The sequence below is a fragment of the Sinocyclocheilus grahami genome, unplaced genomic scaffold (assembly GCF_001515645.1).
Source record: "Sinocyclocheilus grahami isolate Dianchi unplaced genomic scaffold, SAMN03320097.WGS_v1.1 scaffold628.1, whole genome shotgun sequence".
In the NCBI taxonomy this organism is placed as follows: domain Eukaryota; kingdom Metazoa; phylum Chordata; class Actinopteri; order Cypriniformes; family Cyprinidae; genus Sinocyclocheilus; species Sinocyclocheilus grahami.
In genome coordinates this window covers 339,751-355,337 of record NW_015505807.1, presented here as the reverse complement: position 1 = coordinate 355,337, position 15,587 = coordinate 339,751, and the positions used below count along the sequence as shown (strand labels likewise).

The 15,587-nt window shown below is 36.6% G+C and overlaps 1 protein-coding gene across 1 annotated transcript in view; it reads left to right on the top strand.

The window, feature by feature from the left end:
* Nucleotides 1-1,464: 1,464 nt before the first annotated feature.
* LOC107558002 (phospholipase ABHD3-like) overlaps nt 1,465-15,587 on the top strand; it is a gene marked incomplete at its 5' end in the record, with an annotated part of 17,084 nt that continues 2,961 nt past the window's right edge. The window contains 7 exons of the mRNA XM_016241603.1: nt 1,465-1,535; nt 4,104-4,286; nt 8,882-8,927; nt 9,848-9,960; nt 12,973-13,146; nt 14,677-14,725; nt 14,810-14,975. Coding sequence (XP_016097089.1) covers nt 1,465-1,535; nt 4,104-4,286; nt 8,882-8,927; nt 9,848-9,960; nt 12,973-13,146; nt 14,677-14,725; nt 14,810-14,975 — 802 coding nt within the window. The remainder of the gene's footprint in view (nt 1,536-4,103; nt 4,287-8,881; nt 8,928-9,847; nt 9,961-12,972; nt 13,147-14,676; nt 14,726-14,809; nt 14,976-15,587) is intronic.

The window sequence follows — 15,587 nt, the reverse complement described above, 5'->3', positions numbered from 1 at the left end:
CGCGAGACTACTCAGGGGCTGCAGCCGAAGCTGGAGTGGACTCAGGGGCTGCAGCCGAAGCTGGAGTGGACTCAGGGGCTGCAGCCGAAGCTGGAGTGGACTCAGGGGCCAACGAACTCGCTGGAGTGGACTCAGGGAACTAAGCATTAGATTTTCAAAGTATGTGAAATATGTAAAGTTCGCAGCATTGACTTTAAAATACGTCCCAAGAGTTTTACACACCGGTCTGTTATTTTGGGGACATTTCCAAGCCCCTAAACACACGGCACAAAATTAAACGTGATTGGTTGCTTTACCTGTCAGTCATATGGCCTCTTGGGCGGTCCTAGACCTTCAGCAGTTCCTAGACCTTCTGCCATCAGTCTGAAGGTCTGGCTACGCGAGACTACTCAGGGGCTGCAGCCGAAGCTGGAGTGGACTCAGGGGCTGCAGCCGAAGCTGGAGTGGCCCCGGGGGCGGGAGCCGAGGCTGGAGCCGACTCAGGGGCTGGAGCCGACGCTGGAGCCGACTCAGGGGCTGGAGCCGACGCTGGACTGTGCTCAGTGGACAGTGAACTCAGGGGCTGGAGGGAAAGGATGTGGTGTTCTGGAGGAAGATCGACTGAGCAAGAGTGCATAAGGGATATATTGCTCCAATGAGCAGTTGTTAGTATCCCAGGGCATCGAGTATAATGGTTCATACAAACCTCAATGGAAGATCGTTATCAGCAATTCATCCTCCAAATAGACGGAGGAGGCCAGCTCCAAGAATTCCTCTGCATATTTGGCAAGGGGATAGCCATTTTGTGAGAGGGAGTATAGCAGGTCAGCAGGATGGAGAGGAATGCTTGTACTGCGATCAGTGTAGGTCTGGTCTTCTGTTATGGATCACAGACTTAGACAGATGGACAATTCAGCAACAGTTCAGTTTTATTGCAGTGATGAGCAAATGGAGTAATGCAGGTAAGTAAATCAAGGTAATAGCAATTCAGAGTATAGATGGAGAGGTAACTGGTGTTTACTGTCTTTGCAGGTGCTGGAGAGATCAAAGACGTGGAGATGAGGTACCAGGAATGCACACACCTCATCTTCTTTTAGGTAAGTATCCAGGTAATGCCAAACACAGGAAGACATGGGAACACAGGTGAAACTCTGGAGAAAGGAAGGAGACAGGAACTCTGGAGAATACAGTCTTAACTCTAAACGAGACCAGACAACTAGGGTAAGCTTTGTGCTTAAATAGGGTGAGTTAACGAGGTGAATGGTGTTGGGTGTGGTTTAAGACCGACTGAGTGCAGGTGTGGATCAAAGAGCATGATGGGAACTGTAGTGCAGATGTGACTGAGCAAAAAAATGGATATCGTGACACAAATTCAATTGAACATAAAGAATTAAAACAAATATATAATGTAATTTTACAGTTGTGCTGGAAAATAAAGTGAAGTATTTATGCAGTAGTAATATTACATGGGAACACAGGTGAAACTCTGGAGAAAGGAAGGAGACAGGAACTCTGGAGAATACAGTCTTAACTCTAAACGAGACCAGACAACTAGGGTAAGCTTTGTGCTTAAATAGGGTGAGTTAACGAGGTGAATGGTGTTGGGTGTGGTTTAAGACCGACTGAGTGCAGGTGTGGATCAAAGAGCATGATGGGAACTGTAGTGCAAGTATTTATGCAGTAGTAATATTTCCTATTTTCTTTCCTATTTTCATTTATTAATAATAAGTATAATTATTATTATTAATAATAATACTAACAATAATAATAATAATAATAATAATAATAATTATTATTATTATTATTATCTTGATACATAATCACAACACTTTTGGCCAAATTGTGAAGCCCTAAAAAAAGTACAGCAAAACTGGAGCTAGTTTTTAAATATCAATTTGATTTTCCTCCAAAATTGTGCAGACGTAGTGTCATTATTTTGGCCTTAGTCATAAGTAAGTAATTTTGTTAGAAAGTAAGATATTTGGAAACTAAGATATTTGATGAAAGATATAAGCACTATATTTATTCTTCTGCGGAGATATTTCTGAAAGTCGATAGATTGTCATTGGTAAACGTGCCAGATTGGTCTCTCACTCTCTGTCTGGCATTTTGAAGGGTGGGATTTACATGTCTATAAAAAACTTTCCCACATTCAGAGTGCAGGCTGTTTTTGATGGCAGTGACTGCAGACAGACTTGGTCTAGAGTGAAAATTTAATGATGGCTCTGAAATTACATCGCACACATGTAGCTCTGCATGTCGTCTGCTCGCTGAGAAAGCAGGCTTTACTGTAGAGCTGTAAGACAACACGAGAGCCCTTTGACACAGATTCTCTCCACAGCGTCTCTGGAGGACTCAGCCACTATCAGCAGAGTCATGATGAGGCCAAATAAAACAACAGAAGAGTCCATCCTTCATTTTTGAGGAAAACATCATATATGTTTACTGGATTTTCAGGGAAAAATAAAAAAATACTGGTTTCTAGCTTTGCATCAGTACTATGGCACAGGCCCCCCCAACAAAAAAAAAGTATGCCCATATTTTTATTTATTTGAATTCTTTGTCTCTTACAATGGATTGTACATAAATATCTGCTCCATTAAAAAAGGGTCTAGCAAAACCCCTGCTGACCCCAGACTTTTGAATGGAAGTGTATATCTATACATTTACATTTATTCACATAGCAGCTGACAAATGTCATAACATGTACAGTAAGCAATATATCATAAAGGTGCTAATAGATTCACCATAAATGGAATATATTAGTGATTTTTGATAACTGATGCTAATGTTAACAACAACATGTGCCATTGAAAACGGACAATTATGTAGTACGTATTCATAATTATCTAAAATATGCCATAAAATGTCAAAAAAATTTAGAAGCAATTTTCACTCAGAAATGGATAAATCTCACAAATATTTACCAATTATCAGCAATAAAAATTTTTGTGGAATTTTTGAAATATAAAGACTGAAATAGTAGTTTCTTGTTAAACATGCTTCAAAAATGTTTTATTTACAATTTTGAAAAGTCCTTTCTTTTCAGTTTGTATAATCAGTGTGCTATAGTCATTTTATACTATGTTTTATGTACAATTATTTTAGATAGTGTAGCAATTGAAATTCACATTGCTCAAATTGTAGGCAGGGTAGGTGATTTGGTTCAAAAACATTTTTTGTTATGCTGGTTGAAAGTTTCGTCACATCCTAACAACAATCACTAAGTTAAGAAGGCATAGGACCATAAAATGTTCATCCAATCATATACCTCGTTCTGAGGGCTACGATAGGCTGTCCTACCTGGCTGTCAACGTATGTATTTGCATACTTCCATGCACCCTGTTCGCACAGACATGAAATGTCATCGGCGCGTTCCACCCGTCCTGTGTGCCTTCATGTGTTTTGGAGGAGGCGTGGCTCTGGAGAGTGATTTTGCAGGGAGGGTGAGATCTTATACTTTGAAAGCTAGCTTACTATTGCTAGCCTTTCCGAAATCACCTACCCTACTTTTAACACGTTATCAAAAAGGAGTTATTTACAATAATGCTGATGTGTCGGTATTTAAAATGTCCATTTATTCATTATTTTTAATCAAACATCATTTTAAGTAGTTATGTTTTACTGATATACTTTATTGATATATATTCTACTAATATATTTTGTTACAAATACCAAATATTTTATGCTCTCAGCTACATGTAGATTAGTTTGATAGTTTTTTAGAGAATCATTTCAGTCAGGATCTCCATCACTCTAAATATAGAGGTTCAAACTCAAGATATGGGTTATTATACATGCTTAAGCATTAAAGTTAGTTTGCATATAAAAGCACAAACTGTTTTAAAGGCATTTGCACATAAGAACAAAGCACATTATTTTGTTTCCAATCCAATTTAATTCATACTGTACATTTTTAGTGGCTTAAGAGGCTGCTGTGGTGTGATACGGATTGCTATACAACCATTGTACTACCATGGTACTTAATGGTACTTTTGTTAGTTGAGTTACATTCCTATAACAGTTTCTCTCTTTGTATTATTTATGAGCGCTTAAGCTAGTATTAACACACAATTCCACAGTTTCACTGAATGTTAAATCAAGCTGTTCTGTGTGTCCGGCAGTGAGCTCATTACAGCACCAGATGGAGGCCAGATCTCTCTGGATTGGTTTGACAATGATGAGAGCGCGTCCCACCCGGACCAGTCCATGCGCCCCACTGTGCTGCTGCTCCCGGGACTGACGGGCACAAGCCGCGAATCCTACATTCTACATATGGTACAGCAAAGCCGGGATCTGGGTTACAGGTGAGCTGCCTGGTTCACAACCTTTAATTTAGAAAAGGGTCATGCTTGTTCTCTTGACAAAGAATGCTTGTTATACTATGGAAGCATACTGTAATTTTAAGAACTGAAAAATCCACATTTACACATCACAATTAAGCAATTTCCAGTCCAGTCACAGTGAAAAATAATAGCACATCTAGGGTTGCCAGATCCATGAACAAAACCTCTGCCACTCCCATGCCTAAAAAAAACTGAATTTAGCTGTCAAATTAAACTTACTGGCACAATGACTCACTGACTTCCGAAGCAAGTTGAACAGACTACTTTTATGATACTTGTTGTGATATTAGTATGGTGCTTTTTCATCCTTTTCTATGACTTGCACATCATTTTTGTGGATTTGTAATTCTTTAAAGCTCATTAATATAGATAAACTGATGTGTGGTATGCTTATATCAGATATTTTACAACAGCTTTGCACCTGAGTCAATTTCTCAGTTTCAGTAATGCACAATTGTGTTCTTCTTCATCTTCAACTTGAACTCTACCTGCACGTGTAGTGCACATCAGAAGCAACATAATTTCCATTAGCTGTGCATATTTTGTACTGAAAGATTCAGAAAGGCTTGAACGGATGCTTTTGTAAGCTTTATGCCACACCTGCGACAGAACATGTGTAGCTGCGTTGTAGATCCATGCGTTATGCGTGCTTACAATAACCCTGGAACATCTTTGTCAGACTCCACTTCTGAAGCTGCCAGTTCATGTAGACAGAAAGATATATATATATATATATATATATAGAGAGAGAGAGAGAGCGAGAAAGAGAGAGACAACAAACAGCTGAGCTCTGTATTAAAGCCTTCAGGGATGCAGAGATGGGCACTTTCTCTCCTTTTGGGCATCTGTCAGGAGCTCATTCTTGTAAACCTCGAGAGGCGTGAGGCAGTGAGGGCTACAGCAGCTCACTCAGCATTTTTCTTTGGCCTGTTCTCTGCTTAATTAATTGCAGCTTTGACCAGCTTTGCAGCTTAGCTAAGAGCAACGTTCCATGCCGCAGCAGAAAACGGCCCACCAGCCGCTAAAGGTACACTAGCACACAAGCAGTGACACATGTTAGTAGATGTAAAAAATGATGCAAAAAGCAAAGCTTAAAGTACTTTTTTGTAATTTTGTCAGATAAAGTGCATATAAATTATATTGTGGCGTCTTAAGCTAAATGAAGTGATAATCTGCAGTCAAAATCAGTGCAGATGCGATGCAGCACTTATTACACAACAACTGACCAATAAATAAATTTTTATGAAAAGAACGAGACAGAGGAGTAATATGAGAGGTGTGAAACTAGAAAAAAACAGAGACAGTGGTCTCCTATACAGTTTAGCAGTCATTGCACAACAATATTTGACCTCTGAATACCATGACTGACCAATCAAAATCAAGCATTCCACAGATCTGTGTAATAATATGTATTATTATGTTCTGGGACGCCTTTAGAATAGAAACAGAGTTGACCATTTATTACAATCCTTGTGTACAAGGTCAGGACACCACAGGTTTGTTATTGAGAACTAAAACTAAAACCATAAAAAAACAAATAAATAAAAACAGACATTAAAAATAACTAAAAATAGAATAACACATATATATATATATATATATATATATATATATATATATATATATATATATATATATATATATATAAATGGTGTAATTTAACTTATTTTATTTAAACTTATTTTTAATTTATTTAATTTGAAACACTAAAATATTGAAAACTAAACTTAAGACATAAGACATAAATACATATGTATCAATGGCTACCGGCAACAGGTTGGTTACCAGCATTATTCAAAATACCTTCTTTTTTGTTCAACATAAGAAGAAAAAAAATATTTGAAGCAATTGGTGAGTAAATAAGGACAACATTTAAATTTTTTTGGGTGAACTATCCCTTTAAAACAGAAACAATATTAATAGAATATTCATAAAAATTATAATAGCATATCAGTGATACAAAAATAACACTCATGCTATTATAAAGCACACTTAACTCTGATATTTTGACAAATCTAATAGTATATTGTTTAATACAGAAAATCTTGCCTACTAAACAACAACAGAATGACAGAACACTGCCACAGTGCTCTCAAAATATGTTTAAACATGGCATTAACCATTTCTGTCTCTGTCAGGTAGTCAGAAACATTCAAACTTAAAATGCATGCACCTGAATGGGTGTGGGCAACAAATACAATCACAAGGTACTTTCTGAATACAAATAAGGTAGCAATTAAACAAGAAAGACACGTAAAGCTCTTTGAATGCAATTTTATAATAGTTTTTTTATACTAGTCAGTGGGAACCAGAAACTGTTTGATTCCCTACACTGTAAAAAAAATTCCGAAAAATTTACGGTAAAAAAAACGGCAGCTGTGGTTGCTGGAACTTTACCGTAAAAAATACGGTAGCAACATTTTAAGGTTTTACGGTTTTAACTTAAATTTACAGTTAAATACCGTAATTTCATTAACTCATATAATGTTAATATACCAACCTATTGAAGTACTGAAATGTGTTTTGTAGCTTTGTAATGCACTGATAACCACCAAATGCAGGAGGTGATGAGAAAGTCACATGATGAACCAAAGCCCATCACAAGCAGCTTTTAAATAATAACATATATAGAAGGTGCACAGTGTGTCATTCACACAAACACTAAACACCATCACGGTGACACACATGAAACTGAAATAATGCAATAAACATTCATTTAACAACATTAGGTGTAACACACAACCCTAATATACAAAACCGATAAGAAAAAACTAAGAAGAAACATAGTTATTTCAACAAAAAAACATAAAATTTTAAATTCTGGGAATGTCAATTTATGGTTATTCACTGTAAATTATACGGTCTTTTACACTTCCAAAAACGGTATACTACCGTGAAATTATTGTCTAATACATGTAATGTCCATTACAGTTTTTCACCGTATATAGTAGGGGAATTTACCGTTAACCATTTAACAGGTTTTTACTGTAGCATTTTTACAGTCTTTTACCGTTAAATTCACGGTCATTTTTTACAGTGTATATTCTTCAAAATATCTTCTTTTGTATTCAACAGAAGAAAGAAACGCATACACTTTTGGAATAATGTGAGGGTGAGCAAAAACTGAGTTTTCATTTTTGAGTGAACTATCCCTTTAAATGAAAGAAAATTCTGATTATGAGATTATATAAAACCTGTGTAAAGAATGAGAGCAGAAAAGCTCCTAGAAGTAGTCAGACAAGGCCTGCACGCTCTACTGGTCCTGGAGGAATGTAGTTTGGCTGTACAGGGTGACATGTTACATGCTATATCAGATAACTCTGGTCTTGCTCTTATCAACTACATACATGTACCGTGTGTGATAAACAGGCAGTGAAATGGGGGGTTATTGCCCTCTTCAAAGCTCCCATGTGCAAGGAAATTATAGAATTTGAATTCACAACAGTTATACACATTAACAATTAATATCAATTGGTCAGGGACACAAACACTGTCAATGTGTGTGAATACAGAGGAGGTTAAGGCTAGCATCTCTATTACTAGAACAAACCTCTAATTCTTTGGCACATAACTCATCAACAAAAGATTTATGATATAATCATGCAGCTTGTTGAGAAGAGGTGTGCTGTTACATTTCTAAGTGAACTGATTTCCATCTGTCAACCACCAAAGCCCTAGCAACCGTGTAACAATGTGTAAAAACCACCATTGGTGTAAGTATTGATCCTCAGGGCAGGATCTGACAGAAACTCAAGCTGACCCGGCAGCATGACCAGACCTCCAAACAAACTGACCCGATGGAAATGCTGTGGTGGACTCGAGGTCAGCAGAACTACAAACAAACCTGCTTTCAAACATCACACAGCTCTTCCCTCAGGAGCAAACAGAATAGGCTGGCATAGGAAATTGATAACAGTTTAAGGAAAACGCTCACGATAAGTGATTTCAGAGAAGTTTTTAGAGTGTGTTTATTCATTAGAGGGCAGAAACGATGTAAAATGAATTTGGTTGTTATTAGCAGGCTTCCCATGGTTATGAAAAACCTGGAAATGTCAGCAAAGTTTAAAATGTAAAGTAAATATAAAGTAATATTACAAGTTTATATTAGAAGAATTGACTCTGAACTGCTGAATTATTGATGGGCATTAATACAAGTACATTAATCTGTTTGCCCTGTGTCTATTTAATGTGCTTATCTCAGTTTGTGATCCCTAAAATGCGTGTGTAAATGTAAGAACCACTTACATTTGTACATTTATTCAGTTTGCAGATCACTTTACAAGTCGCTTTTATCCAAAGCGACGTACACATGAGTGACGTACTTCCTTAAACTACTAATGAAATATCTTGTTTAGAAATACAGACCATTTCTATTTTTTTTTTCTTGTCAGTAAGAGTGTGGTGTAGTGATTTAAAACTATAATACAGTCAACAAATCTGGAAGTACTTTATTTAAATAAATGGACGCCTTTAGAACCAATCAGAATCAAGAATTCAGCCATGGACAAAAACTGTCAAACGGACCATTTCTATGAGTCCTCTCTTGTGTTTTTCAGATGTGTGGTGTTCAATAACAGAGGAGTATCGGGTGAAAAGTTACTGGTAAGGAGAATCTTTTATCTCCTCTGTGTTTTGTTCAGCTTTCTTTTTTAACTTAAACCAAGACATTGTTACGTTGAGCTCTGGCACAGGTGACACACTTCTGTCAGCATGAATATTACTAAATATATGGAGCTTGAGTCATTCGAATTAAAGTTATGTAATATTTGTTGTGCGAACAAGCCTTGTATACAAGAGCCTGTCGATAAATCCTTTCCTTTGACTCATGAACTTTGTTGGAATTCAGATGATAATGTTTCTCAGTGTGTATTTGCCATCAGAAGAGGCTTAAAATCCCTGCAGTAATACTTCATGTCAGAGAGCGAGTGATAATATGCTTGAACAAGTTGAAATGTGTTCATAGAAACCTTTGCAAATGCATATGTTTGCATATACCTCTATAGCTTGAAGGACAATTGAAATAAGTTTAGCCAGAGACCCTCAGCACACCACTTTAAAAAATCATTAATATACTTGAGATGAAATATCTTTATTAATACCTTAATACTTCATATTTCACTTTTTACCTTATATTATCATACCTTAATAAAGTTGATTAAGGTATACAAAATTTGGCAGAGAATACACCAAACTTTGTATGATAATTAAGGCTATAGCATAACATATTTTGCATCCCATTATTTCAAATAAAATATCAAACTCTTTTCTGAAGTTTCAACAAATGCTTTTCAATTAAATTGAAATTAATTGTATGAGTTTATATGATAATATATCAGTGCAAGTGCATACAGATGATCAGATCACTTTGAGATAACGTTCAAACTGGAGACTTTATATAAACCACATTCATGCACTGAGACTGTAAGATTCCCTGAGTATATATAAGGATGATATGAGCTTTGGTGTGTTTGTGTGTAAGAGCTCTTTCTCTCTCTCTTATGAGTATATATCCTGTGCTCTAGACGCCTAGGACTTACTGTGCAGCGAACACAGAGGATCTGGAGGTGGTCATTGAACATGTCCAGCGGACCATTGACAAAGCTCCGCTCATGGCGGCTGGGGTTTCTATGGGCGGGGGAGTTTAACACACATACAGGGGGTTATCCTGCCCTTAAATGGGAATTCAGCTGCTATGATCATCACACATACCAGGACACTCTAGCACTGTTTTTTTCCACTGATCTGAACTTTATAGTGCCTTTAATTAAATAGAGAGGCAGCATGCATTTGCCTTTGTGAAATACTCTACCATTCAAAAGTTTGGGGTCTCTTCTGCTCACCAAGGCTGCATTTATTAGTAAAAAAAAAAAAGTAAAACAGCAATATTGTGAAATATTTTTACAATTTAAAATAACTGTCTTTCATTGTAATATATTTTAAAGTTTAATTGATTGCTGTGATCAAAGCTGAATTTTCAGCATCATTACTCCAGTCTTCAGTGTCACATGATCCTTCATATATCATTCTAATATGCTGATTTGTCGATCAAGAAACATTTGTGACCTCATAAGGGTAAGTTTTTCGAAATTGAGATGTATACATCATCTGAAAGCTGACTAAATAAGATTTCCATTGATGTATGGTTTGTTAGGATGGGACGATATTTAGTCGAGATACAACTATTTGAAAATCTGGAATCTGAGGGTGCAAAAAAATCAAAATATTGAGAAAATCGCCTTTAAAGTTGTTCAAATGAAGTTCTTAGCAATGCATATTACTAATCAGTATTACGCTGCAGTATCGTCTGCTTCGTTAATACTTCATCTATTACAAATGTGCAAAAAGGAAACAAACCCATACACAACTGAAACATTGCTGTTTCCATAAAAAGCATTATATAATAATGTTCATTCCTGACTTGTATTATAAAGTGTTCCCAGTTCATGCTTTGTTCATGCATTTATTTCCCAGTCATTTGATGCAGATGAAATTTTCCAAAGCCTCACAGCATCATTTCACCCTAAATTTATACCTCTTTCTAAGTAAAAGCTGAGTTGGCAGCACAGTGCTCTAATCCGCTCCGTCTTACGGAAGGAAAAGGGTCAGCTTCATACGGCTTATGTATATATATGTGTGTGTGTGTGTGTGTGTGTGTGTGCAGGGCCGTAGCTGAGGTATGTGGGGCCCCGGTGAAGGTTGTACCTGTGGGCCCTATTTGAAATTGAGTAAATAGGCTAGCACAGATAAATAAATAGAACAAAAATGCAAATTCAATCATTTTTTTTTCAGGTTTAGCGGTGTTCAGGTACAGAATTGTTATCGACGAATGTAAAAGCATTGCATAGTCTTTACTGTTTAAATTATATATAGATTAATCCTTGTTAAAGCTACAAAATCCAAGTTATTCAAGAGCAGTACACACATACAGGGGGTTATCCTGCCCTTAAATGGGAATTCAGCTGCTATGATCATCACACATACCAGGACACTCTAGCACTGTTTTTTTCCACTGATCTGAACTTTATAGTGCCTTTAATTAAATAGAGAGGCAGCATGCATTTGCCTTTGTGAAATACTCTACCATTCAAAAGTTTGGGGTCTCTTCTGCTCACCAAGGCTGCATTTATTAGTAAAAAAAAAAAAGTAAAACAGCAATATTGTGAAATATTTTTACAATTTAAAATAACTGTCTTTCATTGTAATATATTTTAAAGTTTAATTGATTGCTGTGATCAAAGCTGAATTTTCAGCATCATTACTCCAGTCTTCAGTGTCACATGATCCTTCATATATCATTCTAATATGCTGATTTGTCGATCAAGAAACATTTGTGACCTCATAAGGGTAAGTTTTTCGAAATTGAGATGTATACATCATCTGAAAGCTGACTAAATAAGATTTCCATTGATGTATGGTTTGTTAGGATGGGACGATATTTAGTCGAGATACAACTATTTGAAAATCTGGAATCTGAGGGTGCAAAAAAATCAAAATATTGAGAAAATCGCCTTTAAAGTTGTTCAAATGAAGTTCTTAGCAATGCATATTACTAATCAGTATTACGCTGCAGTATCGTCTGCTTCGTTAATACTTCATCTATTACAAATGTGCAAAAAGGAAACAAACCCATACACAACTGAAACATTGCTGTTTCCATAAAAAGCATTATATAATAATGTTCATTCCTGACTTGTATTATAAAGTGTTCCCAGTTCATGCTTTGTTCATGCATTTATTTCCCAGTCATTTGATGCAGATGAAATTTTCCAAAGCCTCACAGCATCATTTCACCCTAAATTTATACCTCTTTCTAAGTAAAAGCTGAGTTGGCAGCACAGTGCTCTAATCCGCTCCGTCTTACGGAAGGAAAAGGGTCAGCTTCATACGGCTTATGTTTATATATGTGTGTGTGTGTGTGTGTGTGTGTGTGCAGGGCCGTAGCTGAGGTATGTGGGGCCCCGGTGAAGGTTGTACCTGTGGGCCCTATTTGAAATTGAGTAAATAGGCTAGCACAGATAAATAAATAGAACAAAAATGCAAATTCAATCATTTTTTTTTCAGGTTTAGCGGTGTTCAGGTACAGAATTGTTATCGACGAATGTAAAAGCATTGCATAGTCTTTACTGTTTAAATTATATATAGATTAATCCTTGTTAAAGCTACAAAATCCAAGTTATTCAAGAGCAGTGAGTAATTTTCTCTCTCTCTATTTTTTTTTGGATTAACATTAACGATACAGACAGCAGCTAGTAAATTAGGCGCAGTCACTTGCATGTATCCAATATAATGAAACGCATCTTTATCAACTGTTTATGTTCACTTATGACATAACCACCAGTTTTCGAGGATACTCAGCAAGACGGGTATTTTGAGAATTTTGTAATGTATTTGTCCGTTCAAGCGCAATAAGACACAAAAGAGAACTCGATTCTGTGGTTGCGCACATCATGCGAGTACTAAATTAAGTTATTTCATGTCTTCTTGCACTTGAATGCTTTAAAATCTCTTGAATGTTTAAACTGGCAAGGCTTAAAAACACATGCAAATGATAAGCTTTCGTGACGACGCACAACAGTGACCGATCGCACAGTCCATCAACTGTCCTGAGCGTCTTTATGAGTACATCTCATATCTTGACACCCTGCAGGATGATGCTGGCAAACTATCTGGGTCGGAAGGGCTCTGAGGTGCGTCTGAAGGGAGTGGTGGTTTTCTCGGCAGGCTGGGATGTGTTTGAGTGCACAGCTTCACTGGAAAAGCCCCTGGACCGCTTCCTCTTCAACTCCTACCTCACCAGCTGCCTGCAGGCATCCGTGGACCGGTCAGTGGTAGTCAGAGGGGGATAAACCCGGCTTAATTCACCGTAGTCTAGTGTGTGTGTGTGTAGTGACGTCGCAGAGGACATTGTCCTTGACTGCCCCTCTTTTTGGGTCAGATCTCTTTTTGAGTGTTACCAAATGTGCCAAATAAGATTAAATGGAATTTATGTATTTTGCTGAAGTACACTGAGTTTCAGAACAGGCTGGTGAAATGAAATGAACACTTTGCACATAAGGGGCTTATTCTACTTTAATGAACTCTTAATCAGCTTATCAAAAACGTACAAAAAAATGCAATGGCGGTACCATGGTACAGTGTGTTTGATATACAGTAGTCAACATTTGAAGTGGATCAAAACCTTTCATCAAAAAAATACCCGTTTTTGTCTTAGGACAACTTTGATTAACTTTTTTGATCCACTTCACATATTAACTACTGTATACCATGATACTACTGAATGGCTGTCTGAAATAGAACACTAGCGTAACTACTCTAACTATATGTGTAGTATGCCGTATACTGTGCACAGTATGCACATTTTCTGTATGCATATATTAACCAAATAACCTTCTACATTTGCAAGAGAGCACATTACGTTGGGTACACTCTCCCACAAATGCTGTGCACTCAACTTGACCTGCCATTTCTAGTGTTATGGATCAACCAGAATGAATGTCAACCACAAATTTGACATCTCTTTGATTTTTTCATTTGATTGGGCAGCTAAACACAGTTTTACACAAAATTCAGTTCAAAATGCAAAATAACTTTTGTAAGGGATGACAACTCTGAATTGAATTTGCAATATGATTTTTGTAACATTTGTCACTGCAAAATTTGTACTGTTTCACATACTATTTTTAAGTATTAGTATGCAGTACAGTGTATGCTGCACAGAATAAAATTCAAGAACCATATTTACCACATGGAAAAAAAGTTTCCAAATCTAAATTACCTTGTTTTTTTATGCCTTATTTATATCCATCCATCCATTTTCCAAACTGCCTGTCCTATGTTAGTATTTGAATAATGTGCTTAAAGGAATAGTTCACCCAAAAATGAAAATATGCTAAAAATGTACTCTTCCCCAGACCATCAAAGATGTAGATGAGTTTGTTTCTTCATGGGAACAGATTTGGAGAAAACCATAATTCCATCACTTGCTCACCAATGGATGCTCTGCAGTGAATGGGTGCCGTCAGAATGAGAGTCCAAACAGCTGATAATAACATCACAAGTAATCCACAGACTGATTCTGATGGCCCCCATTCATTGCAGAGGATCCATTGGCGAGCAAGTGATGTAATGCTACACTTCTCCAAATCTGGCACCTTGAAGAAACAAACTCATCTACATTTTGGATGGTCTGAGTGAAAGAAAATGGTCAGCAAATTTTAATTTTTGGGTGAACTATTCCTTTATATCATTATATCAATTATATCATTATTATGAATACAGTTATGAATACGTTCTTGTTATATGAAGATTATCCCAATCCTCATTGTGACATTTTCCTCTTTTCTTTATGCAGTCACAGAACCATTCTTGAAAAAAAATATGACATAGACCATGTAATGAAGGTGAGTTATTCATTCTGACTTACACAATATTGTGTCACATTTGTCACATGTTAATGTAATAGTATTATTGCTTGCATTCCACAGGCTAAGACAATTCGAGAGTTTGATGAACGTTTCACATCAGTCATGTTCGGTTATCCATCCAATGACGACTACTATCGAGACGCGAGCCCCATTCACAAGATCAAGTCTGTGCAGGTGCCAATGCTGTGCCTCAATGCAGCGGACGATGTCTTTTCCCCCAATCATGGTGAGTCGGCCAGATTTATTAGGGCTGCGTGAGAGACTATAGCCCATTATAAAAAATATTTTCCGTCAGTGTTAATTTTGACAGCAAATTTTGATTTAGTTTTAGTCATAGTCTTTTAACTAAAATGCCATTTAGTTTTAGTCATATTTTAGTCATCTAAATTGTTTTTAGTTTTAGTCGACTAAATATTATACGATTTTAGTAGACTAAATCTACAGTAAATTTAGTTGGCTAAAATCTAATGGGTTTAGTTACAGTGCATTTATTAAGCATTTCTCTAAAATTTCCAAACTCATGATATAGGTTTAATATTAAGGTTTTATCATGATAGACACCGATTTAACTGCGGTGACACACAACATGACTTTATGTTAAAATTAAATAAAACCACTTCTCATAAAGAACAAGAACATGGTCTTCTTCATTCTTTATTCTTTCAAGCAGACATATTTATTTCTATAAATACATTGAGATTAATCTTTAGGGCTACTAAAGTTTTTCAGTCAAATGCAGTGCATGATTTTCTGTCTTTCTGTTGTTGCTTGATTAACATCAATGACTCGGACAATAGCAACTAAATGAGGCTGCTGTCCCTTTAAAACCGAATGCACA